Source organism: Coregonus lavaretus (assembly GCF_964263955.1).
Source record: "Coregonus lavaretus genome assembly, chromosome: 13".
NCBI lineage: Eukaryota > Metazoa > Chordata > Actinopteri > Salmoniformes > Salmonidae > Coregonus > Coregonus lavaretus.
This window is the reverse complement of record NC_140000.1, coordinates 29,691,912-29,718,045: the sequence shown is the minus strand read 5'-3', so window position 1 is coordinate 29,718,045 and position 26,134 is coordinate 29,691,912. Positions and strand designations below refer to the sequence as shown.

Here is a 26,134-nt window from a genome sequence, read left to right as displayed (position 1 = left end):
GGGCTTAATTCCTTGACAGAATTTCTGTTATTGCACCACTTTCCTATCTTCCAGTTCAAATCTGTCTCAGGTCCAGCATAATGTTATTTCCACAATTTGTACTTTCCAACCAATTGCCTACACTCACAAACACACACCACGTTGGTATATAACGCACACTGAGTGAAAAGAGACACACATTCGATTTATGAACTAATCAGGTACCAGTGATATTACACAGAGAACATGGAGAAATACCAATGTAAGCAAGGTAAAATTAACTTTTGTGTCTACATCAACGTGTGTGTGTGGACGTGTTTAACTATTCTTGTGGGGACCAGAAATCCCCACAAGAATAGTAAACAAACAAATACTTGACCAACTGGGGACATTTTGTTAGTCCCCACAAGGTCAAATGCTATTTCTAGGGGGTTTAGGGTTAAGGTCAGAATTAGTGTTAGGGTTAGAATTACGTTAAGGGTTAGGGTTAGGAGCTAGAGTTAGTTTTAGGGTTAGGGTTAGGAGCTAGGGTTAGGTTTAGGGTTAGGGTTAAGGTTAGGTTTTTGGGTTAAGGTTAGGGTTAAGGTTAGGGTTAGGGTAAGGGTAAGAGTACGGGTTAGGGTTAGGGAAAATAGGATTTTGAATGGGACTGAATTGTGTGTCCCCAAAAGGTTAGCTGTACAAGACTGTGTGTGTGTGTGTGTGTGTGTGTGTGTGTGTGTGTGTGTGTGTGTGTGTGTGTGTGTGTGTGTGTGTGTGTGTGTGTGTGTGTGTGTGTGTGTGTGTGTGTGTGAGTGTCTGTGTGTATTTGTGTGTATCAAGTTTGGGCAAGTCACTTTGTTACAATATTTAGGTTAATTTAAGTGGCTTATAAAAAGACATCCTGTATGTAGAATATGAATCATCATCTCAATTCTAGTCGGGTTAAACTCTCATCTGATTGACAGGTATACTGCATAATACAACTCTGTGAGTTGAGCTCTCTCTTTGATCAATCCAATCAGGTTCCCAGGGTGTGAAGAAGTGGGCAGGGCTTCTGACGTGTCAGACCATCTTCCTTGTGCTGATTGGCCTGGTATCCATCAGCACCAATCAGGCAGTTGCAGAGCCCCTGTCAAATGCCACTCAACCTGTGGAGACCCCTGAGGAAGAGTTGGCCTCCCTGAAGTTGAAGCTGAGTTCTGTGCTGCGTCGCTACAGCCGTCTGTGTAATGACTATGCCAGCCTGGCACACAACTGCTCTGCCACAGGTGGGTACTAGCCAGCAAACACTATGTACGTGTTTGAGATTAACTCCATTGCCACCAGACGGCACAGAATTACTGATGGACAAATCACCGATCTCCTAAATAACTGCTCATTATGTGATCATGAGTAGTGCTTCTTGTTTAAACATATCCCATCAAATATGCTGTTTACTGTATGTTCCCAGATGGTTAGGACAGGGCCAGGAGGTCACATGGTCAGGATCATTTGATTAGTGGCCCTAGTTAACATTCCCCAATCTATGGCTCTACATTCCCCTACCTCTTTTATCAAGTTTTCAGAATATTTCCAGAATGTATTGCAGCAACATTTTCATAAATCTAGGGACATTCCACATTTGACACAGAAGACATGAACCCTAGTTCATATATTAAATACTATCATACAGTACAAAGGTTGAATTATATCCAAATCTTTCTTTCTTGCTCTCTCTTTCTTTCTTTCTTTCTTTCTTTCTTTCTTTCTTTCTTTCTTTCTTTCTTTCTTTCTTTCTTTCTTTCTTTCTTTCTTTCTTTCTTTCTTTCTTTCTCTCTCTCCCCCCCTCTCTCTCCCCCCCTCTCTCTCTCTCTCGCTCTCTCTTTCTCCCTCCCCCCCCTCTCTCTCTCACTCTCACACTCTCTCTCTCTCTCTCTCTCTCTCTCTCTCTCGCTCTCTCTTTCTCCCTCCCCCCTCTCTCTCTCTCTCTCACTCTCACTCTCTCTCTCTCTCTCTCTCTCTCTCTCTCTCTCTCTCTCTCTCTCTCTCTCTCTCTCTCTCTCTCTCTCTCTCTCTATCTCTCTCTCTCTCTCCGTTTACAGTGTTGAATTTCACAGAGTGTCCTGAGGGGTGGCTTCATGTAGATGAAAAATGTTACTCCTTCAGTAATGACAAGATGGACTGGCCGAGCAGCAGAGACAATTGTACTTCCCTGGGCAGCCACCTTACCATCCTGCACAGCAAGAAACAGCATGTAAGAAAGTGTGTGTGTGTGTGTGTGTGCGTGTGTGTGTGCACACGTGCGTGCATTAGTGTGTGTGTGTGTTCTTCTCATCGTAACCATGTGTTTGTTTATAGGAAGCCCTGGGAAAAGAGGTCAGTAGGATTGGTGGGTTTAATACCTACTTCTGGATCGGCTTATCAGACAGAGAGATAGAGGGGGACTGGAGATGGGTGGACAACACAACGCTCACAAACAAGTATGTACTGTCTGCAACCCTTTCAACAATCTCAACATGACACGTACAACATTGACTCAAAATATCTCAGTTGCTCAGTCCTGTCTTTTTTCTCAGATATTTGTCCTCTCCTTTTTTTCTGTCTTATCTCTCTCCCTCTCTGTGACTTCAATTCCATCCTGCCCATCATATTTTCTCTCCCCCTACCTCCCTTTCCCTATAGGTTCTGGAACCATTGGATCTCGGAGCCTGATAACAACCTCTCCGGTGGGGTTGAAGGTGAGGACTGTGTGGTCCTGGAGAGTAACACTCAGACCTGGTCCGACGTGCCCTGTGTCTTCACCTACCACCACATCTGTCAAATGGATGCTACCCCTATTACCTGCCATTGAATCAGCGGGCGAAAGACACCACTGACCATGAAATAAGCTTAGAGTGGCAGGGATTCAATACAAGGCGCATTGTAGGGAAGCGCGTTGCACTGTTGACAATGTGCCTTTTAAAGGCAATTTTCCCGACGTTTGCGGAGATCGAATTCAGTGTAAACGCAGCAGTAATCAAGTGTAAATTCCCTTCAAAAGTCAAAGGCAATGCACATTTCTACAACGTGCATTGGATTGAATCCCAGTCACAGTATGTATAATTAGCCAAAACAAATTAATAAGTGCCAGTTGGTATCGACTTGTGTTGGTGTCTGTCTACCCACCACTGAAGGCATTTCAATAAAGCTATCAATCAGTCACCCCTCAGTCACTGCTGGTTTTTTGATGTTTAAATTTTTTTTTCCAATACAATCTAACACTTTAATTACAGTCCTATAACACAACAACAATAAACCCTGTATTTACTCTGTTACTTATTTCAAACAATTCAACAAAACTTTGTGGCCTCCTGAATCCTAGCCTGGTGGAATGAGCCTGAACGCGCAGCTGAAACCGTAAGAAACTATAGTATTAAGATGTTATTCTGTTTTCTTAAGAAAATATTGGGTAAATAATGGACTCTAAAACAAAGTGCTATGCAATATCCACTGAGTATACCAAACATTAGGAACACCTTCTTAATATTGAGTTCCACAGGGATGCTGGCGCCCATGTCGACTCCCATGCTTCCCACAGTTGTGTCAAGTTGGCTGGATGTCCTTTGGGTGGTGGACCATTCTTGATATCAGTGACGGTAGCTGACGTTTAAGATGAGGGAGGATGATAATTTTTTATGAGCATGGCCTTATTTCTATTACAGCATATTGGATAACTGTCATTCATATTCCATTCACTCAGCTCAATGTAACATCGATAGGTTTAGGCTACTACATGATCCTCTAATTTTCACTGTACCCATTATGAGGTTGCAACAACAGGTCGAGATAATCAAGGTGACAGACAGTGGCACACTCAATACCGCCTTGCACACTCTTGCCTGCAGCTAGCTGATCTAGGATGTAATCATTAGTCCAACAGTTGCAAATGAGAGTTTCTATTGGACAAATTCAAGTATGCTTATACCTGTTTCGTTCAGTTTGCTTCCATTTAAGATACGTTTTTCAACAGAATCAGCAGAATTAATACACCCCTGATCACACGCAACACAGTTCACTTTCATAGCAGCCACATAAAAACAGCATGATCACTTTGCGCGTTGTATATATAATTCCTTCTTGCAACTATCTACGTGCTCTCCTCCCCTTCGCTTGTGGACTTCAGTGCACCACACATCAGCTGTCTGTGACCAGGCGAAAAACACTTTCCAAGCCAAACCTTCATTTCATGACCCCTAACCTTTACACACAGCCTACATCATTGTCACATCATAGTCAACATAGCTACTAGAACTAACACGTTAGTAAACCCGCTACAATCATGGAGTACAGTGTACAGTCAGAAAGCAGTTTAGCAGTTACACCGGTGGGCCCCAGTGGCAATACATTTATAAAACCAAAAGCTTACCTTGACTTGGAAGAGTTAGTGTTGGATAGCCATAGCCAACTAGCTAACATAGCATCCCTCTCTGTTTGAGCCGGGTGCTTGAGTAGGCTAAACTAACTAGCTGCATTTGCTAGCTAAGTGAAAGTTTTCTTTTAAAATACTACCAAATATAGCTAGCTCTCTCTTTCACTCTCTTGCTTCTCCTTAATTTTGGAAGAAATTGATTTGTTCAAACAGTTCAACAATTGTCTTTATCTCTTTGAGTCAACTACTCCCCACATTTTATGCACTGCAGTGCTAGCTAGCTGTAGCTTATGCTTTCAGTACTAGATTCATTCTCTGATCCTTTGATTGGGTGGACAACATGTCAGTTCATGCTGGAAGAGCTCTGATAGGTTTGAGGACGTCCTCTGGATGTTGTCATAATTACTGTGTAAGTCTATCGAAAGGGGTGAGAGCCATGAGCCTCCTCTGGTTTTTAATTGAAGTCAATACAAGAACTGAGGCTACTGTAGACCTTCCTTGCAAAACAGTGTGTTTTAATTAACTATTTGGTGACATTCATATATATTTAGTAGAGTTTTATCTAAAAAGAATAACTTTTTAAATGTTTCACAATTTTTATTTTTATGAAATTCACTCAGTAGGATGGCCCTCCCCTTCCTCCTCTGAGGAGCCTCCACTGTGATACATACAGGAAACTGTTGAGCGTTAAAAACCCAGCAGCATTGCAGTTCTTAACACAAACCGGTGCGCCTGGCACCTACTACACCTACTATGTCTCAATTGTCTCAAGGCTTAGAAATCCTTCTTTAACCTGTCTCCTCCCCTTCGTCTACACTGATTGAAGTGGATTTAACAAGTGACATCAATAAGCGATCATAGCTTTCACCTGGATTAATCTGGTCAGTCTGTCATGGAAAGAGCAGGTGTTCTTATCGGTTTGTATACTCAGCGTACAGTAATACAAAAGCGACAGTAGCTATACATATTTATATACAGAATTTCTTCAATCATAGGTCATAAAGCATGATAATAAACACTTGGGAAATGGAATCAATTCTAGTATCAAACATCACATGAAAAACATATTTCTTGCTTCTTTTGTCCTTCTTTTCTTTCTATCAGAATAGAATAGCTAAGACGAAATAGCAGAGACATTGTCCTGAATTTGACAGGGATTCCGGTCTGTATAATATCTCTAGTTTTTGTGGAATCCTTTTGGTTTGGGGCTGTAACAGAGGAAAACAGAATGGTTAGCACTGTAAATAACCATTCTCACACAGTATTTCTCAAATATGGGAGGTGCAACAGATAACCCAAGGCAACAAAAATCGTGTTTTACTCTGAATTTAGTTGGCAAGAGAGGGAGAAGAAGTTTAGGCTTCTACCTTGAACACACGTCACCTTGAACAAGTTTGCACATTCAAGGCCAATACAAATACTTTTTAGCCCTCAATCTAACCAAACTTGAGGGTCTGAGTGTGTGTGTGTGTATGTGTGTGTGTGTGTGTGTGTGTGTGTGTGTGTGTGTGTGTGTGTGTGTGTTTGTTTGTGTGTGTGTGCGTGTGCAGGAAATTACACTCACTCTTTGCAGTGGCAGAATCTGCGTTTGCCACGTCTGGGCAGCATCACCCGCTGAAAACCGACATAAACACACACACACAGGAAATCTCAGTAACAGTACCAACAAGACACAGCAAAATGTAAGAGATTGTAAGTATATTTTTAAGCTAAAATAAATATCTGATTAAATCACCAAAGTGTACCTGTCTGTGGCGTCGAATGAGGATGACAGTGAGGATGAGGAGGAGGATGAAGATGACGGCTGCGGCACAGATGGTGACCAACAGCCACACGTCCACGGGGACTCGCTCTGTCCATCAGAACAACATCAAGAGAGACAGAATCAGTATGCAAGTTCTACATTCATAACTTTACATTGTTTCCAGCCTATCAAATCAATAAAGATATATTAGCTTATGACAGTATCTGGTTTTCAATAATAGTATTATAATTTTTTAAAAGTGATATACTGTATTTCTGAAATTAGGCCTCTTTACTCATAACCGCACACTGAATAACATACCCGTAAGGTAGGTGTGCAAAGCACACATCAGAGCTTCCTTCTTTAAAGGCTTATAGTACTGTCTGCTATAAGTACATTGTACTTAATTACTGTAGTAGTACTGTGGTACTATACTATTTAAAGTGCTGCAGTAAGCGTGGCCACTGGCTAGTGAGGCTAATTACACCCTAACCTCTACACACACACTGACCACGCACCCTAACCACATCCTGACCATGTCACTTTCTGTTTCTCCTTTCTCACCGATCTTCAGTGTGATATCCACTGACGTCAGCAGGGTTTTGTTCCTACTCAGTTGACACCTCCACCTCCCACTATCTCCATCCCTTGCTTCCGGGATGGTGAGAAGGGCGGGGTGGGGGGAGGAGCGTAAAGGGAGGAGGGAGGAGTGGCGTGGTGGGATCCATTTCACTTCCAGGTCAGAGTTCAGAGGGTGGCCCAGGGTGCAGGTGAGGTTGACCTCCTGACCTACAAAGGCCACTGGACCTGAAGAGGAAAACACTGGACAGAGAGAGAGAGAGAGAGAGAGAGAGAGAGAGAGAGAGAGAGAGAGAGAGAGAGAGAGAGAGAGAGAGAGAGAGAGAGAGAGAGAGAGAGAGAGAGAGAGAGAGAGAGCGAGAGAGAGAAGATTACCAGTTTGATGTGATAAAGGCGGAGACAGACAAAATAAAAAAATAAAAAATAAACGTGGAGAAACAAAATAAAATGATTAGTATTCATTCAGCTGGCATATTATCCTGGCAGAGAGAAACCTCATTATACCCTATTAAAACAAGTGGAGCCAGACAAGTGTATTACCCACTGAATTAGACACAGGACACAATACACCGGGGACAGAATGTTCCCATTGAACGACAGAAGGAGATGAGAAAACTGGCTGGGTGCAATAAACAGAAGCAGAGAAAGGAGGAATAGCATTGCCATGACGATGGTCTGACAAGGATTTGAATGACAATGAAGGGAGAAAGAGGGATAGACGCCAGGAGGTACTCATTGAACAATTGAGAGCTGAAAAATCAAAGTGATTTGTCACTCCTCACTTTGTACGCAGAAAATAGGGGGGAAATAAGTAAGGGGAGGGTTAAAGGAGGGAGGAAGGAAGCGAAGTTAGGAAGTAAAGAGGGTAGGAAGGAAGGAGAAGGACATTTTTTCAGGACTGCCACAAAGCTTAACTTACCCTGTAGCACCTCCACACACATTGTTCTATTCAGGATGACATCCCCCTGGAACTCCACAGCGCAGGTGTACTCGCCCCTGTCCTCCTCCGTCACCTCTTTCTTCAACAGGGTGAGGTTCAGATTGTTCCTCAGCAGGGCTGAGACATCCAGCCCTTTGTTCTGAAGGACCACCCAGGATGATGGAGGCCCCAGGGTGAGGTTGACGAGGGTCAGGACAACCCCAGTGAAGGAGCCTGCCGCTGGGCTCGGGGTAAAGGTCCAGCGGCCTCCCCGGATGCCCTTAGCCTGGAGGTCTGACCAGGACAGATGAGGAGGAATGGAAAAGGAACATGGAAGATTGAGAAAAGAGTGGGAGGAGACAGAGGTGTAGACAGGCTTTGGAAGAGCAGGGGAGAGGTCTGAGGAGGGAAGAGAGTGAAAGAGAGAGAGAGAGAGAGAGAGAGAGAGAGAGAGAGAGAGAGAGAGAGAGAGAGAGAGAGAGAGGGATAGAGAATGAGACAATGAGACAATAAAGGACAGTTTAACCTCAGTCTGAAGACATTTGACCTTTTATTCAAATGATTTAATCTAGATGACCATAAACCACTTTATCTAATTTAACACTCACCCATTACAGTAACAGGGGTGTTGGCATGGGCTTCCCTGCCCTGGTATGTCACCACACAGGTCCACACTCCATGGTCTTGGCTAGTGACCATCCTTACTGTCAGGCGGACGTCATTTGTGATCTGGGCACGCGTGTCTTTTTTCAGGTCCTGTTTCTGGGGACTAAGCCATCTTATCTGCATACCCTCAAATATTTTCTCTATGTCACACTTCAGAGTAAGAGTCTCCCCAGCCAACAGGGGAGAGTCTTGCCGTTGTACACTCACTGAGAGAGGAGAGATGGTGGAGATGGAGAGAGAGAGAGGGAGAGAAAGACGAGAAATAGAGAGAGAGAGAGAGAGAGAGAGAGGGTATACAAAGGTACATTTGTATACATTTGTGTGTGTGCAGTACTTGTTTACCCCACATGAGGGTGACTGAACACAATGTTCCATTTCCTTCCTCATCTTTCTCATAACACTGTCATGAGATAGAAATCCCCTCTCTCTTTCACTCTGCACTTACCATGGAACAGTCTGAATGTGGTGACTGAGGTAGGTATTTCTGGACTGTGATCATTCAGTTCACATTTGAAGGTTTTGAAGTCCTCCAGTCTGATATTGTTGATGATCAGGGAGAAGTCAGTCCTTGACAGAGACAGCCTGTCTTTCCATGATTGATCTGCATGTCAATAATCAAGTGATTAATACAGAGTAGTAGTAGTGTGAATCAGAAATGTGTATTTTTGCTGTCTTATTTTATTCCCAACCCACCTGGACACCACAAAAACATATGAGAATATGGAAGCAGCACAGGGCCACCTGCAGAGGCAGAGCAGTAACCCTGAGCAGAACAGGGGTTAAGTGCTCAAGAGCACTACAGCAGTAGGCACCTGAGATTCTGATGCCAGCAACCCTCAAATTGTAAGCTAGTCAAAATCAGATAAAAAAAGAACCAGCTGTCAACTACCAAATACTGTTTTGCTCAGTATGTTAATGGCTCAAAAAAGGTAACACTCTATTAAAGATGGATACCCTCTAACACTAATCTCACTCACCTGTCATCTCTTGACCATGGATGTTGCGGGATATCACAGCTTGCGTGTCCGTCCCAAAGTACCATTTTACCCACACCCTTTCTGAACCCCACTTCCCTCTGGGGAGTGTGACCGTCCCTCCCACTTGACCATACACCACCACATCTTCAGCCCCTGAGAGAGAACACAGAAGACAAGATATATACAGTATACTGTAAGTCCAATAGTAAGTTACCTTTACAGAAATGTATCTGTTGCTATATAATATAACATAGAGTATACATCATTTCTGAAAATTCTCTCTTACCTGTTGAAGAGATGAACAAAGCAATAAGGATGGAAAGGAACCCAGAAACACACTTCATTTTGTACTTTCTCCTGAAAACAAAGAGCAACAAAAGCTGATTATGACGGCTTGCTATAGTAATGTATTTCCTGTCACCCAAGATCAAATACTGTGGAAACAAATCGACAGTTCTCATCAAGTAGTACTGGTTGATCTTGGAATATAAAAGATAAAACAATAACATATAGCTATACTTTTTATAACCTACAGTATCACAGTATTTCGATTTTCTGTTCAATAAAGTCAGCAAAAGCTTTAACTGAAGAGACCCAATTTCTGTTTCTCCCATTTGTTATGTACTGTAAATGCCTTCTTTAACCCATTTAAAACACATGTATTTAGATAAATCACTGATTCACATTAAATTAATTTAATTTAATTGACTAAAATTTGAGTAAATTAACCCTGACTGATTCCCATTCACATGACAGTGATTCTTGTTGTGTGATACATCATCAGAGTAAAAAAAAAAAGAAAGGAAGGGGTTTGTGGTGGTCTCTGATTTAGAGAAGTTGAGAGACAGATAAAAAGAAGAGGAAGAATGAAGAAAGGGAGAGAAGCAGTAGCTTTGTGGTGGGCTTTGGTTGAGACACACACAAAAAAAGAGAGGGATGGGGGAGGAGAGAGAGGGGGCGAATGCTGAGGCTGTGGTGGGCCCTGATTTCACGAAGTGTAGATTCATATCCCTATCCTCCCCTCCTCTCCTCTCACTCACTCACCCCCTCCCTTCCTCCTCTATTCCACGAAAGGCGGATTTCTCCACACTTGATGAATGAAAAAAAAGACCACAATGGCAGTCGTACGCCGGGAGTGTGGTCTATGGTAGTTTTTTATTCTGTTTTCTGTGTTGTGTGTGCATGTGTGTGTGTGCATGTATGTGTGTACGTGTGTGAATGTGTGTGTGTGTGTGTGTGTGTGTGTGTGTGTGTGTGTGTGCGTGTGCGTGCGTGCATGATAGTTTTAGGTGTGTTGTGGGTACTTTCAGAATTTTTGTCTGAAGCATTCTGCACCTTTTAATCTCTTTTCATTTTAAGACAATTCTCAATGTTTTAACCTGTGTGTGAACGGAGTACAGTCAGCTACTGATAAATGTAACAGCTTCGGGCTGTCATGATAGGGATGTGCACTTAAAGGTAGCATAGCGTTATCAGGAGCAATTTAAAGAATGTAATATAATCAGGCCTGAAAAACTTTAGTCCACATCCAAAGTGCTCTTCAGGTTTCAACCGTACAGTGTGTTCTGTCAACTAGGCTGCAAACAATTTCCCCTTAGGGGATGATCATGATCTACTGAATTTAACATTTTAGAATTACTCCACCAGACTACGAATATGTGCATGAATAAAACACAGTTATACATGCCATGAGCTGGCATGTTATCCAACATTATCCAGTAGAAGACAGAAGGGTACGGGGGAGTACTATACAACAATATACTAGTAGTAGATTGTTATCTTGGTAAAATCAAAATCAAGAACCAAGGTAATCATCATAGTGTGTTGGAAGGTGAACTTGATACCAGGGTAAGTGCTACCATATGGGCGTCAGGTAGCCTAGCCATAAGAGCGTTAGGCCAGTAACTGAAAGATTGCTAGTTTGAATCCTTGAGCCGAAAAGGTGAAAAATCTGTTGATGTGCCCTTAAGCAAGGCAATTAACCCTAATTGCTCCAGGGTAGCTGTTGATAATGGCTGGCCGTGACCCCACTCTCTGAGGGTGTCTCTTGGGAAGTTGGGATATGCAAAAAAACTATTCACACGTGTATAATACACACTTGTACATGTGTGAAATAGGACAAATATAAGCGCCCACATAATTATTACATGGGGGAAAATAGTGCACGAGGAGGGGTGGGAAGCAGAGAAGACGGAGCATGGTTGAAATTCCACCAAATGGATAAGAAGAGGCAGACAAAGTTTGACACATTTATGTTTTCAGTGGTTGACCGACACGAATGAAAGAGTAAACCTTGTTTTAGCCTAGTGAAGTATCACAAATTAATACCTCAGTATTAATTATCCACTGCATGGAATCTCCATGAGGGCACAAGTCTGCATGACGATTTTTCGCGTAAAGAGAGGCAGCGTGGGAGAGCTGACTTGTCGCCTGGCAGGCGCCAGCAGCTTCACTATCCCTCTACCTACCACACCGAGATGCCCTCCTCAGTGCTTGTGTGACGGGTGGTGAGGGTGAAGAAGGAGGGAGAGTTTGTCAGTGACCCAACTTTGCCCAAGATGGATGAGGATTTCCTGAGCAGTACCCTGACTGCCTCTGAATCAGACCTGTCCTCGTCCTCTTTGTTGACATTGGAGGCGAAGGCAGCCTTCATCTTTGTCGTCATCCTCTTCCTCGTCCTGGGCCTCCTGATAATACGCTGCTTCCGTATCTTGCTCGACCCTTACCGCAGCATGCCCTCCTCTACCTGAACTGACTACATGGAGAAGGACACCTTTGATTACCGTATTGCCTGAGGGGTCCTTCCTTATCAAAGGCTACTGTACTGCATTGCCTGAGGGGCTGGTGACCAGAGCTGTTGCATCGCCAAAGAAACATCCAACATAAATATCTAAGAGAGTTTCCACATGTTCGGATTCAGCACATTGAAACACATCTTCTGATTCCTGAGTGCTATCTTGAGATATGGGCTGACTACAGAATTGCCTGAGGAGTTCTGCTATGAGGCAGGAACAATGGCAGTGGGAGGTTCTTCACCTCTGCCACAAGGGGATCACAGTATTTCCTGAGCCCTTAAACATTTCAGAGATACTGCAATGCCAGAGGGGTCCTTCACTGGTGCTACGACGGAAGCTGGTGTTTTGCCCAAGGGACAGGCTACAGTAACTGAAATAGAAAAGTTATTTTCCTCTTGAAGGAACAGGGGAAGCCTGTACTCTCCTGCAGCAAGCGATATAACTGGTCCAGTGACTGAGCATCACGTCACCTCCTAAACCTGAGAAGGCATACTAAGTAGACCACCTTTTTGTACACAGGCCTTTCAGATTTGTGTTTTTTTTTAATGGTTTTCATAAAGAGGGAGATCTTTAAAGTTGTACTCAATGGCCTAGGTTTTAGGTTACTGTACTTAGTCAGTCAGTAACACACACACACACACACACACACACACACACACACACACACACACACACACACACACACACACACACACACACACACACACACACAGTCATACAGGCCCTCTGTTCAAACACACTACACAAAGTATTCTCCTACACAAAGACACCCACACAGACTCACAACACTCATGCACTCTACGCTCATACATCCTCAGAAACAGGCAAAGACCTACAATCACCATCACACTTTTTATAATATCACACCCAAGGATCCTTCAGACAAACGTGGGTTTATTCTGGCCACGTCAGGGGAACGAGTGCAGCACTTTCCTCTCTGTGACAAGGAGTGGGAGTGTGTGTCGTTATCTCTCAAATTAGCCTGCGATTTTCCTTTTTCTGGGAGCGCATTATAATTTAGCTACTGATATAATGTCTCATTACTCTGGCTGAAGAAAATGATTTCCGCATCATTTCAACAAAATAATTAAATGTGATGACGTTGAATCAGCGTGTAAAACTGTTTGAATTTGCAAAAAGTCATCAACGTAAGGGAATTTCTTTCACCCAACATTTAACCTAAAGCCAATGATGGTGAATTTTTTTGTTGAATTCACGTTAGTTGACAACTCATCCAAATGTAAATCAAAATTAGATGTTGAGCTGACATCTGTGCCAAGTCAGGCACAGACATGAGCAACAATTCACTGAAACACGGCTATTACAACTATACAGATGTAGGATCTTAATTTGATCAGTCTTTTGTTGCTGAGAATTGTCATGCACAGCAGGAAATGCAAACGTTTAGTGTATTTGAGGTTTCAAAGGCTTCTAAAGTTTGTAGTTTCCACTTAGAAATGTCTAACTTGATTTGCCCTAACAATTTTTTTAATCAATCCTTACAAAAATGTCCATTAATTATAATCCACATAATAATTCACGATGTCCTGTTGCTATGGGATAATTTTCCTGCTGTAGCAAACTGGCTCAAATTAAGATCCTACATATGTAGCACAAGGCTCCTGAAAGTTCTGAATCCTAACTTGAAATCCATTTGCGTAACTCATAGTTTCTGAGCTGGGGACCTATCTCAATCGACTGAGAGAGTCATGTAACCAGGTGGTATTGTTGGTGCTGTATACCGGCACAGATGTTCACTGAATGCAGACTTTCTCTGTTTCTAATCCCTTTAATGCCGATTTTCACCGCTCCTAGTCTGTCTCCTCCTCTTTGTTAGCTCTTTGCCTTACAGAAAGCTTGTTTACATTTGACAAAATGGCGGTGGAATAGCCTGGGAGCCTATAGAGTCATAAGACATGTATTACCCTTTAAGATAGTTGCCCTTTGAGGGAGTTCTGCATCTATATTCTCTGATGAGAGTTTCCTGTTATGATGAGCTGCTGCTCTACCCGCAAAGAGACTCAGATGATCCATGTTGTTTGGGAAATTGGAAATGTGTGTTACTATATGTGATTCAATTGGGCAATCTTTTGCGGATCCCAAACCTTTGAACATGTTTGCTCCTCCTTTGATGTTCTAGACCAGGGATGGGCAACTTTGATGCGGGTGGGAGCCACCAACAATCTGAACTCATCATGAGGGGCCACAGTGGCTCGCGGGTCTGCATACCCACATCCATACCCACACTCAGTCTATGTAAAAAGGTGAAGGAATAATCTTACAGAATTGTCTCCCATTTTAAGGTGTTGGAACTCTGATCCCTGCAAATTAATTGTACGCAGTACAAAACATATGATGGAATGCAAAATCGGACTAAATCATTGTTCCCCATAAGGCTTATCAGTATAAGTAATATGAGTATGAATGTTGAACCTTTATGACTTGTATGTAAGGTGTGTGTTAGCCATGTCACCTCTGTAAGCCAAGGGATTGACTTTCAATGGGACCAGATAGGCCTAGTGCAAAGAGGAGTGTCTCTGATTTGAGAGCATCAGTTCAGAGAGGGCCTTTACAGTACATTAAAAAGTCGTCATGAAATGTCTGCGAAACGTTGTAAAATACAATGGCAATGAAACCATGAAATGTCTATTTACCGTGGTAGCACGACAGGTGAATACATCAGTGGACAAATACATTTGGTTGACCACTATTTCAACATTTATCTGAAACGCACTTGTTACCTCTCTTATTCTAGTTTAAGGTTAAGTTAACAGGTTTTAGTTTACTGTAAATGCAAAGCGGGCATACGCACTAGGACATCATGTAACATTTTATGAAGGTGAAATAATTATTACAATATTCTGCATTCATGAATGCAAAAGAAACCTATATATGTTTTCTCTGTAAAGATAGTTGTCTGATTTAGACACTTGATGGTCTACTACGAGCAGTCATAACAATGATTAATAGAGTTATTACATCAATACTTTTACATTGTTTACCACAAATCAATGATCATAGAGTGTTATTATACCATATTACATCTAGCATCTTAGTTAACATCCTTTTCTATACTTACGTTCAGTGGATAGCGTTGAGAGTCCCTCGCCGATGATGAAGAGCCAGGCGGAAATGTTGATTTTCAGAGAAACAACTTTGCTTTTAAACCCTGTTGCACCTCCCTCACTACTGATTGGCCTAAAAAGAATCAGGAAATGTACAGTTATTGGTCAAGTGCATTAAGACTAAAACAATGACATTTTTAATTGGCTGAAGAAAGGGTGGACTATCTTAGCAAAAATTTTCGCTAGCATGTTAGCGCAGTAACAGCCCGCAATAACATAATAGGCTACATAATAGTTATTATTTTAACCATTATTATTATCTTCATTGTTATTATCATCATCAATATTATTTTAACCCACATGTCAACAATAGTCAGTCTATTTGATTTACTTATGCCAGTCGTTATTTGGCAACCCCCTAACACCGTACACTGCTTCACTCGGGCCATAAAATTGCAAATGTTTTGCTCAGTCACAGGTTTCATCTACATTAGACAGAACTTAAATCGGTAGAGAGAAACAAGCAAAATAGAAACACAAACAAATACAGTAACCGAAAGGTCGCTGGTTCTAATCCCCGAGCCGACTAGGTGAAAAATCTGTCGCTGTGCCCTTAAGCAAGGCACTTAACCCTAATTGCTCCTGTAAGTCGCTCTGGATAAGAGCGTCTGCTAAATGACTAAAATGTAAATGTAAATGTAAAATACGTATCTCTCTTGTTTCATTGTATATAATCAAACAACAGATTAAACATGAAACTGGGTGGCTGCAGCTCATGTTTATTCAATCCGTAAAATTACCAAAACTGACGTCGTTATATATATATATGTAGCCCTTTCCTGGAGTTAAATTATGTTATTCATATTTTTCATAATTTCAAAATTAATAATCATACCTTTTTTTTAATGCCGAAAATCCGGTGTTTCTATGACGAACGGTTTTGTTTTATTTCAGTATTCTGTGATGTATATAAAGTGTAATATTGGGATGCAAACTCAAAATGGAATACATTTCAACTCTATATCTGACATGGTACAGGTGTCTTCTTTTTTTAAGCCGATAACCGTGTGTGAGGTGTATACTTTATTTCAAAGTAGATTTGTTCAAGACTACCAAGAAACACTCTGTGTGACCCTGATTTAGCCCACTGCAGTAAAAGGTTAACTAGGTGTACCGATTATAGGGCTAAATCAGATTCCTAGGCCTTTGAAATAAACAACGTTTAACAAAGCATCAGATTTAAGATCTTATAATAATGCTCTAAAAAAGCTTAATCAAAAAAGCTGACCACTGAAAGCCAAGACAAATGGACCTGGCCAATGAATCTGTGGTACTGAACCCTTGAAAAAGATAACACCATATTTAGCAGGATCCATTTTGAAAGCGCATAATCCATCCTTATTCCAATGACCACCATCAGACCATTTTTGGTTATGAAATGTAATCATTAACCCACAAATTCATGAACAGATTTGTAGCCTACATTTCCACACATTAACAAGTTAATAATTTAAAGAAGAATTCATATTTCATGTGATTTGGTTGATTGTTTTTTTGTTGGTAAAAGCAACACGGTAACGTCACGAGATTGGGTACATGAATAAGAGCAGTTGAACGTAGACTATATAATTAATTGAAATGACCATTGAACAGCAGGAACTATTGTAGATTGCATCTTGAAATATTCACACAGATTTGATGTGAATGTATCAGTAGGCTATGTATTTAATATTGACCACATAGTCGTGCTACTGTTAATCATAATTAGACATATACCTTGAACAATGTACTCATTGATATTCAATTCCCAACCCAGAGTCACAACTTTTACAAGATAATCAAATTACTTCAAACCTCTTCACAATGATTCTAAACTCATGTACATAACTCATAATTTGTAATTCTTAACACACCTTTTCCAATTGGTGCCCTGTGCGAGGAGCATCCCTTTCACAATTTGTGCCCCGTGTGAGGACAATCTCCTACATTATGAACCTCATTCCACTTTGAGAATAACAATGATCTATTCTATTAAATCAATGTCAAGTTCGATTCATGTATTAAGCTATGTAAAATTCACCTCTAGGCAAATTTGGTGGTGCACAATTTCGACAAGAAAGAGTTGAGATAACTGAAATAACTCTGACACAAATGATCGAGTACTATATACCAATATCAAAAATGTTCTTTCAAGTCCAAACATCTACACTACATTTTGGAAAGAGTCATGCATAATCATTAATCGATGCTACCTCAATGAAGATTAACTAAATGTAATAAAGTGAATGAAAGCTTGATGGCACTTTTCTGTTTCACTCTACAACTATGATTGCATGTTTTACTAAGTTCAATATAAAACCCAAAGCAATAGCAAGTCCCTTGAGTCTAATGCGTACCCTATTTGGTTACTTTTCTTTAAAGCCCAGCAGGTTCTAACTGTTGTCTTGGAAGAAACACCTGTGTGCCCTTCACATGTGCCTCCCCATGCTGTATATACCCACCTTAGTTCGTAGCTCTGCAGAAAGTGGGATCATGTCTGCACTCAATACTACAGTAGAACCCCAGAACCCCATATACCACCTGTTCATCTATATGTTCCTAGCTACCTGCATTACAAGTTACTGTATATGAAACTCTTAGAGCTGAAGTCTAGAGATAAACTTGAGGTGTGCTCGCGTAACTTGTCCACGTAAAGGCATTTCAAGACTGTTGGTAAAGACATCGCAGCCTAAAAGTCAACAACAAAAAGTATCCAACGTGCAATCAAATAGTATGTTGGCTTTACTGTGTCTTTATGGGAAAGAGAACATAGGCGGCAGGTAGCCTAGCAGTTAAGAGTGTTGGGCTAATAACCGAGAGGTCGCTGGTTCGAATCCCTGAACCAACTAGGTGAAGAATCTGTCAATGTGCCCTTGAGCAAAAGCACTTAACCCTAATTGCTCTGGATAAAAGCGTCTGCAAAATGCCCCAAAGAAACTGTCTAACAATCCAAGACCATCTTTTAAGTTAAATATATAGGCAAGGACAAAAAGGTTGACCTGACAAAGGTTCACAATGTGTTTGTACATTTGAGTGTGGGCAAGAATTATCATAGTGTTTTCTAACGAGAACCTGTTTTCTATCTAGCACCATGAAGAATGTGTGTTTGACTACAAATGCCTTGATGTTCTATGGCCACTAAAACCATTGTTCAACTGAAGAGTTACCTGTACTAGAGAAACACTGCTCAGGTGGTTTGGAGACAAGAACCACAACAAGCACTAAACAAACATGTCACTCACGTCTCATCTCTCTCTGAGGTTTGCATTCTTTCATGCTCTCTTTGTCTGCCTCGCTCTGTTCTGAGATTAACTGAAAAAAGGGTTGAACACTCCCTGTCTCTGAATTATCACCTACTTGGGCCTTTTGGTAGGACTTTAGAATGATGCATGAATAAAGGTCTTGATAACGGTTTTACTAACACTCTACACATCAATACAGAAGTTAGGCGCAGGACCTCTGTCGAACATGTACTGGTTCAAGGACACCATCATCCTCACTCAAAAAATGTGAAAGACGGCAAAAGCAGTTCAAAGTTCAAATACAGTAAGATATGTTATGCAAAGACTCATAGAAATACACACATGTTGTCTCAGATTACCAAACATGCAAAGTTTGTTGTAATTATATTTTCTGATGCAGCATGGGAATGAGAAAACATGATAAAAAATTGACCAAAGAATCTCCTGTGGAAAACACCTGAAAGTGAGGACTCCCTCGTTAGTCAGAGACCTAACGATTTGAAGGTGTTGTGCACACACCACACAAAGTCATTACCAAAAAGAGAATGAGAGATAGTGTGGGGGGTAGGGAGAAAAGAGGGGGTGAATTGTTTTTCGAGACATCCCTAATTCCTCTTAAGATGTTCCCCTCTTTCCTATACATTGAGTCTCTCTTTCTCTCTCTTTCTCTCTCTCTCTCTCTCTAACACATCAGATATCTGATGGTCCATTCGGCCACTGGAGCGCCTGGTTGTATGTTTGCTACGGAAGGCAGTCGAACTGAGACATGAAGAGATCTGTGACCAAGACAGATGGGGAGGTACCTGGTACTGTTCCCTTTGCGTTTTCTGTCCCATTCAATCATACTTTAACTCTGTTCTTTTCTTGTGTTAAAAAAAATAACAGTTAAATGTCAGTGGAAAGAGAGGCTAAGAATAACAAACGTGATATTTTCTTAAACGATTGTGAAAGCATCTTTTTTGCAATACACAGTTCATGTAGGTAAACTTTGTTCAAGGCCTTTTGAAACCTCTGTGTTGTGTAACTGCTTCCCTTAGCCCAGAATGTCTCCATCCTCTCTTTCTGTGCCTATACTGTTTATCTTTTCCCCTCTTTCTCTTTCTGTCTTTCTCTACTATCCCAATGGTCTGCATGCTTTGATGTTTTCATGCTGTAAAATGTTACGATGAATTTTATGTATTGTGCATTCGGAAAGTTTTCAGACCCCTTGACTTTTTCGACATTTTGTTAAATTACAGCCTTAATCTAACATTTATTACATTACTTTTTTCCTCATCAATCTACACACAATATCCAATAATGACAAAGAAAACATATTTTTTTTAACAATTAAAAACGGAAATATCAGATTTATATAAGTATTCAGACCCTTCACGCAATACTTTGTTGAAGCACCTTTGGCAGCAGTTACAGCCTTGAGTCTTCTTGGGTATGACGCTACAACCTTGGCACACCTGTATATTAGGTTGGATGGGGAGCGTCGCTGCACAGCTATTTTCAAGTTTCTCCAGAGATGTTAAATCGGGTTCAAGTCCGGGCTCTGGCTGGGCCACACAAGGACATTCAGAGACTTGTCCCAAAGCCACTCCTGCGTTGTCTTGGCTGTGTGCTTAGGGTCGTTGTCCTGTTGGAAGGTGAACCTTCACCCCAGTCTGAGGTCCTGAGTGCTCTGGAGCAGGTTTTCATCAAGGATCTCTCTGTACTTTGCTCCGATCATCTTCCCCTCGATCCTGACTAGTCTCCCAATCCCTGCAGCTGAAAAACATCCCCACAGCATGATGCTGCCACCACCATGCTTCACCGTAGGGATGGTGCCAGGCTTCCTCCAGACGTGACACTTGACATTCAGGCCAAAGAGTTCGATCTTGGTTTCATCAGACCAGAGAATCTTGTTTCTCATGGTCTGAGAGTCCTTTAGGTGCCTTTTGGCAAACTCCAAGCGAGCTGTCATGTGCCTTTTACTGAGGAGTCGTTTCCGTCTGGCCACTCTACCATAAAGGCCTGATTGGTGGAGTGCTGCAGAGATGGTTGTCCTTCTGGATGGTTCTCTCATCTCCACAGAGGAACTCTGGAGCTCTGTCAGAGTGACCATCGGGTTCTTGGCCCTTCTCCCCCGATTGCTCAGTTTGGCCAGGCGGCCATCTCTAGGAAGAGCCTTAGCGGTTCCAAACTTCTTCCATTGAAGAATGATGGAGGCCACTGTGTTCTTGGGAGTTCAATGCTGCAGAAATGTTTTGGTATCCTTCCCCAGGTCTGTGCCTCGACACAATCCTGTCTCGGAGATCTACGGACAATTCCTTCGACCTCATGGCTTGGTTTTTGCTCTGACATGCACTATCAACTGTGGGACCTTATATAGACAGGTGTGTGCCTTTCCAAATCATGTCCAATCAATTGAATTGACCACAGGTGGACTCCAATCAAGTTGTATAAACATCTCAAGGATTATCAATGGAAACAGGATACACATGAGCTACATTTAGAGTCTGATAGCGAAGGGTCTGAACACTTATGTAAATAAGGTATTTCTATTTTTTTATACGTTTGCAAACATTCTGAAAACCTGTTTTCGCTTTGTCATTATGGGTTATTGTGTGTAAATTGATGTGGAAAATGTTTTATTTAATCAATTTTAGAATAAGGCTGTAACTTAAGAAAATTTGGAAAAAGGGAAGCGGTCTGAATACTTTCCGAATGCACTGTTAAGTGTCCTGCATGAAAACTACTTGTTCCAATGTATGAACTCCAATGTACTTACTCCAACTCAATGTATGTTTACAGTAAAGTGCACAGTAAAATGTTTAAATAAAAGCAAGTAATATCTAATTGTCTGTATTTAAACATATCCGAGAGAGCTTTCAGCTCTCTACAGGTGAATAAGGAAAAGAAGGTCACATTACTGAAACATCAGAATTATGAAACAATTGCCAAAATAATTTAGCATGGGGTATTTTTAGCAAACCACATCGAACACTTGTTGTGAATCGGGTGAAATTATGTTTTGTAATCACCATAAAAACCTTGTCATAAGCTGACGTATGTCTGCTAGAATTAAAAATGACAACCCAAGTGGAAACACAAGAGGGAGGACCAAATGTCAAACACAATATCTCAGTCTTACTTTGAATGGAGAAAACTAATCAACGGAGAGAGCGAGAGAGAGAGAGAGAGAGAGAGAGAGAGAGAGAGAGAGAGAGAGATATTTTAGTCATGTTTATGAAAGTATGAACAAGGGAATCCTTGTGTCACATTATGAAAAGTATCCCTCGCTTGCACAGTATTGGAAACATGAGAATATTTCTAGTGACTAACCAAAGGAAGCACCTGCCTCAGCCTGAATGGCTGTTCTCAATTTTTTCAATGCACCTGCAAGAAAATACCAAAATATAGATATAGTTGATAACACAATATGTGTGTAAAGTCTGTCTTACTTTAACTGAACAGGTTTTCTCCTTTTGTGTTCATAGGCATCCACCAATTCATTTAATAGGCCAGAGTTGTCAGTAGTGCTCTTCAGTACTCAAGTATACTGTACGTGTCGTAACAGTAAACTACACTAGTAGCTTAAGCTACACAAGTGTCCAATGACTGAAATCAGACTGAAACCTGTACTGGTTAGTGTTACTGTAATATACACTACAGTTTAGGCCCACAATTAGATACAAGTAACCCAAACCAATGAAATGTAAGTAAAATATTCTAAACAGAATATCTGAATAATATCAGAATATCTGAATGGTGCATATTGTGGCTTTATAAAATACTTTGCTGATTAGGCTACATGTTGGATGAAAATGTGGGGTGAATACTATAGCATTGAATGTATTCACAATGAAGTCATACCGTAAATCCATAGAAGTATGTACATTTACTCACTTCACAGGGTGATGTGCAAATCCAAGTACAATGTATACCATTTGAAAAATAGTACTTTATGAAAAGTACATTTCTGTTTGAGTGTACTATTGTGAATTCCGTTTTCAGAATTACATTTGCTGGGATTTGCAGCCCTGGGGCTAAATGCGTCTGGATTGAAGACTGCACCAACTTGAGTATTCCAAATCCATGATTCTATCGTAACATTTTATAATAATACATTTTTAAGGTCTGCCTAAATTGCTTATCTTCATTGTTACATAGTTAGTTGACCATGACGTAAATACATGTGCATAACTTTCCGTTCTTGATTTATACTGTATATGACAACAGGTATTTGTAAATATATGTTAACAAATACATGAATTAGTGACATATTATGATTTACAACCAAGTAATAGTTTATTAGCTATTTAGCGGACCTTTAAATAAAGTGTTACAGATATAATCCACTAACGTGTTTTGAGCTTGACTAAATATCGGCTGACAGGATTATAGATATTGAATTGTAGTAGATTCTGTGTATGCATTGCAACTGAATACCTGATCATTTTGGCTGCTTTTTAATATTATCAGCACAAGCTGGGATGTTTCCTGTTGTTCAATGGACATTTCACTTAATGATATACCCACCCAATGAATGATTTGTTTTCATTTGAGTTTTAGTAAACAATCGTATAAATGTATATCTTGAAAATATCATATTGATCTCATGGACTGTCCTTTCCTGGCATCCATTTGGAATTAAACACAAATGTAAGATTGTGACAGTGACAGATTGTGATTACTTTGAACAGGTACATGACTATAATGTTGTGTTCGTTCACATGACCATCTTCATGTTCCTTAACATTTAAAATAAACCTTTTTAGTGATTGAGTTTGCGGACCGTCCCTAGTAGGCCTAAACATTATTTTCCAAACGATAGTGAAAAATACTACCGTTCAGGGTTGGGCTCAATTCCATTTCAATTCAGTCAATTCAGGAATAAACTGAAATTCCAATCCTAATCCAATTTTACTCAATGCTTCTCTATGTGACTGAATAAAAATTGAATTGACCTCAACCCTGCTATCCTGGCTACTTGTATGCCTGCTACTTGTTTCCCAAATGATAAGTAAGGAGGGTCCCACTGGTGAACCGTATCCAGTTCCTACTTGAACACAGCTAAAGTCTGCGCTACTACCAGGAAGAAAATCAAACAGCTTTAGGTGGGACATGACCCAAAGATGTTCATGTATCATGTTGCTGTTGTTTCCTTGGCTTCAGCCCTCATCGATTGACAGAACTTGTAACTCTCCTCAGCAATACTGAGCTGTACATATTGTACAGTATATGTATGGGCCTACATTACACCTTACAAATACTTAGAACTTTACAAACTCAAGTGCTATTGTAAATTAAATTTCTTGATCGTGGATATTATATGAAATCTCCTCCGGAGGATTTGTGGATCTTTAAATTAATTAACTCATGGTTACAAAGGGTAAAGTACTTTATCTTGTATTAGTTCTCCGATCACAAGAACGCAGCCAAATAGGAATTAGATCAACATCAAAGCTCTTCTCTTTCACTCTGGACACACACAGGTCACTTCTGGGAATAATTAAGTGCTTCACAATAAAAGTCTTAAAGGGGTACCATCAGTAATAATGACTCAATATAGATTCAGAATCAAAGTACTACACAAAAACCTAGGCTACACTATGCTACAAGTACATGTTTTACCAAATAGGTATGGCATACCCAATGCAAATCTTACTACTATTGTAAACACACTTGTTTTTGTTACAGCGGGCCTAGTCTAGATTACGACCTAATCAGAGTAGATATACACCAACTTGACTTCTCTGCATACACTATAGGCTAATCAATAGTCACACACATTAGTGTACTTACTCACACCAAGCACTGACTTCATAGCAATCATACAATTTACATCAAATAGCAACTGGCCAGCCGTCACGCAATACTATCAACATGCCTGAAAAATACAATCTTCAACACATTATGTCATTAAATCTCTGGAAGCATCTAAAAAAGGTGTGAGAATTGTTTAAATCACTATTGTAGCAAATGGCAACAGTGTAACGCCCCTTGCGGGACTCCCAGCCCATAGGCAGAACAGCTAACCACTGCTCCCTTTTGGGGGGGATCATAACAGGCCTACCTAGGCAAGGTTTGTTACACTATCCGCTCCATTCGGTAGAACTTGTCCCCACGCTTCACTATACCAAGACCCTCTCCAATGCAACATCCCACCACTCCTGCAATTTTTGCAAACGCCGACAATGTAATGCCCCTTGCAGGTCTCGAACCCAGGTCTTCCAGCCTGTAGGCAAAACCTGCTAACCACTGCTCCAATAAGAGATAACCCCTTTTTGGGGGGATTGTAACAGGCCTACCTAGGCAAGGTTTGTTCCAGTATATTCTACATAACCTGCATGTGTCAATTCTGTTGGATGTAGCCTACAAACACTCAAACCGTTATTGTCAATAATCCATTATATCTTCCATTATATGGTTCCAGCAGTATCTAAGCTCCATGCACTTGTAAACAATATATACATGTACTGTATCTCAGGCAGTTGTCCAGCCTACAGCTGGTCATGTGAGTGGAATGACCATATACTCGTTTACAGTTACGTCAAAACCATATTGCGAAATATTGGCAGGTATTTCACAAGTCCGTTTTCTTATGTTCTTAAACCTCCATGCAACACACACTATTCCACTAACATTGTATTATGAGACCCTGTGTCTTTTTGTCATTGTGCAAATTCTCCAAACCACATTGGGTACCACCAGAGAATATATGATAGATAAACGTTTATATGACTCTGGGTCCCACTCATCCATAGCTATGGATTCCTTTAGTCCAATGTTATTACAATTCTTAGTACTGGCACTGTGAATTAACTTGGGGTTTTTTTCTAGATAAAAATGTGCTTCTACATTATCCTCAGTCTGACAAATCCATCTTTATCATAAGTGTGAAAAACACATATAGTAATGCTGTACTCACCAGTCTGATGCTCTCAGTGGAGAGATGAGATCAGGTCTGACATCACTCAGACTGTACACACTGTTACACACAGGGAGACAGGAAGCTAGACTGCACTATACTCCCCTCTGATCCTCTCACTGGTGCCTTCTGTGTCACATACACACACACAGGCACACACACAGACACGCACACGCGCACACACATACACATTCACACAAACACAGTTGTGTAAAGTACTTAAGTAAAAATACTTTAAAGTACTACTTAAGTAATTTTTTTGGTATCTGTACTTTACTTTACTATTTATCTTTTTTACTTTTACTTTTGCTTCACTACATTTTCACTGACACCCAAAAGTACTAGTTACATTTTGAATGCTTAACAGGACAGTGGTCCAATTGACACACTTATTTAGAGAACATCCCTGGTCATCTCTACTGCCTCTGATCTGGCGGACTCACTAAACACACATGCTTCGTTTTTAAATGATGTCTGAGTGTTGGAGTGCCCCTTGCTATCCATACATTTAAAAAACAAGAAATTGGTGCTGTCTGGTTCACTTAATATAAGGAATTTGAAATTATTTATACTTAAATATATTTTAGCAATTACATTTACTTTTGACACTTAATTCTTAAGAGTCTATTGACGCACCCATTCGTCAATCTAAGTAACATAATACAAAAATCCCCATCAAAATCTGTCAGTTTAAACTAGAGATATCCGTTTTTTTGCATGGCTGCATCTCAATCCACCGCATCCGCCTATGTCGACCTTCCACATCTGCGGTGGAAGGTGACCAAGCTACAGCGGTGTTTGTCAGACCATGAGACATCATAAAAATTGGTCTTCTCAAGAAAACGTCTGTAGCGTCCGA

General features: G+C 40.8%; 2 protein-coding genes across 3 annotated transcripts; one reads left to right on the top strand and one right to left on the bottom strand.

Moving 5' to 3' along the window:
* Nucleotides 1-138: 138 nt before the first annotated feature.
* On the top strand, nt 139-3,141 carry LOC311140799 (C-type lectin domain family 4 member E-like). 2 transcript variants are annotated; one of them, XM_084176034.1, is made up of 5 exons: nt 139-241; nt 984-1,229; nt 2,043-2,194; nt 2,299-2,420; nt 2,623-3,141. In XM_084176034.1, the coding sequence occupies exons 1-5, from the start codon at nt 226-228 to the stop codon at nt 2,789-2,791; spliced, it is 705 nt and encodes a 234-aa protein (XP_084032160.1). In that variant the 5' UTR covers nt 139-225; the 3' UTR covers nt 2,792-3,141. The 2 variants fall into 2 exon arrangements, with proteins under 2 accessions (XP_084032160.1, XP_084032159.1); XM_084176033.1 differs by having other exon boundaries at nt 145-250.
* An 88-nt stretch (nt 3,142-3,229) lies between these two features.
* On the bottom strand, nt 3,230-25,304 carry LOC311140800 (T-cell surface glycoprotein CD4-like). Its single transcript, XM_084176035.1, has 11 exons — nt 25,276-25,304; nt 15,108-15,226; nt 9,520-9,590; nt 9,234-9,386; nt 8,702-8,857; nt 8,199-8,462; nt 7,591-7,989; nt 6,657-6,914; nt 6,094-6,200; nt 5,913-5,962; nt 3,230-5,556 (listed from the first exon to the last, which is right to left on the bottom strand). Exons 3-11 carry the CDS (start codon nt 9,575-9,577, stop codon nt 5,526-5,528), a joined length of 1,476 nt encoding a protein of 491 aa, XP_084032161.1. The 5' UTR covers nt 9,578-9,590; nt 15,108-15,226; nt 25,276-25,304; the 3' UTR covers nt 3,230-5,525.
* Nucleotides 25,305-26,134: the final 830 nt, after the last annotated feature.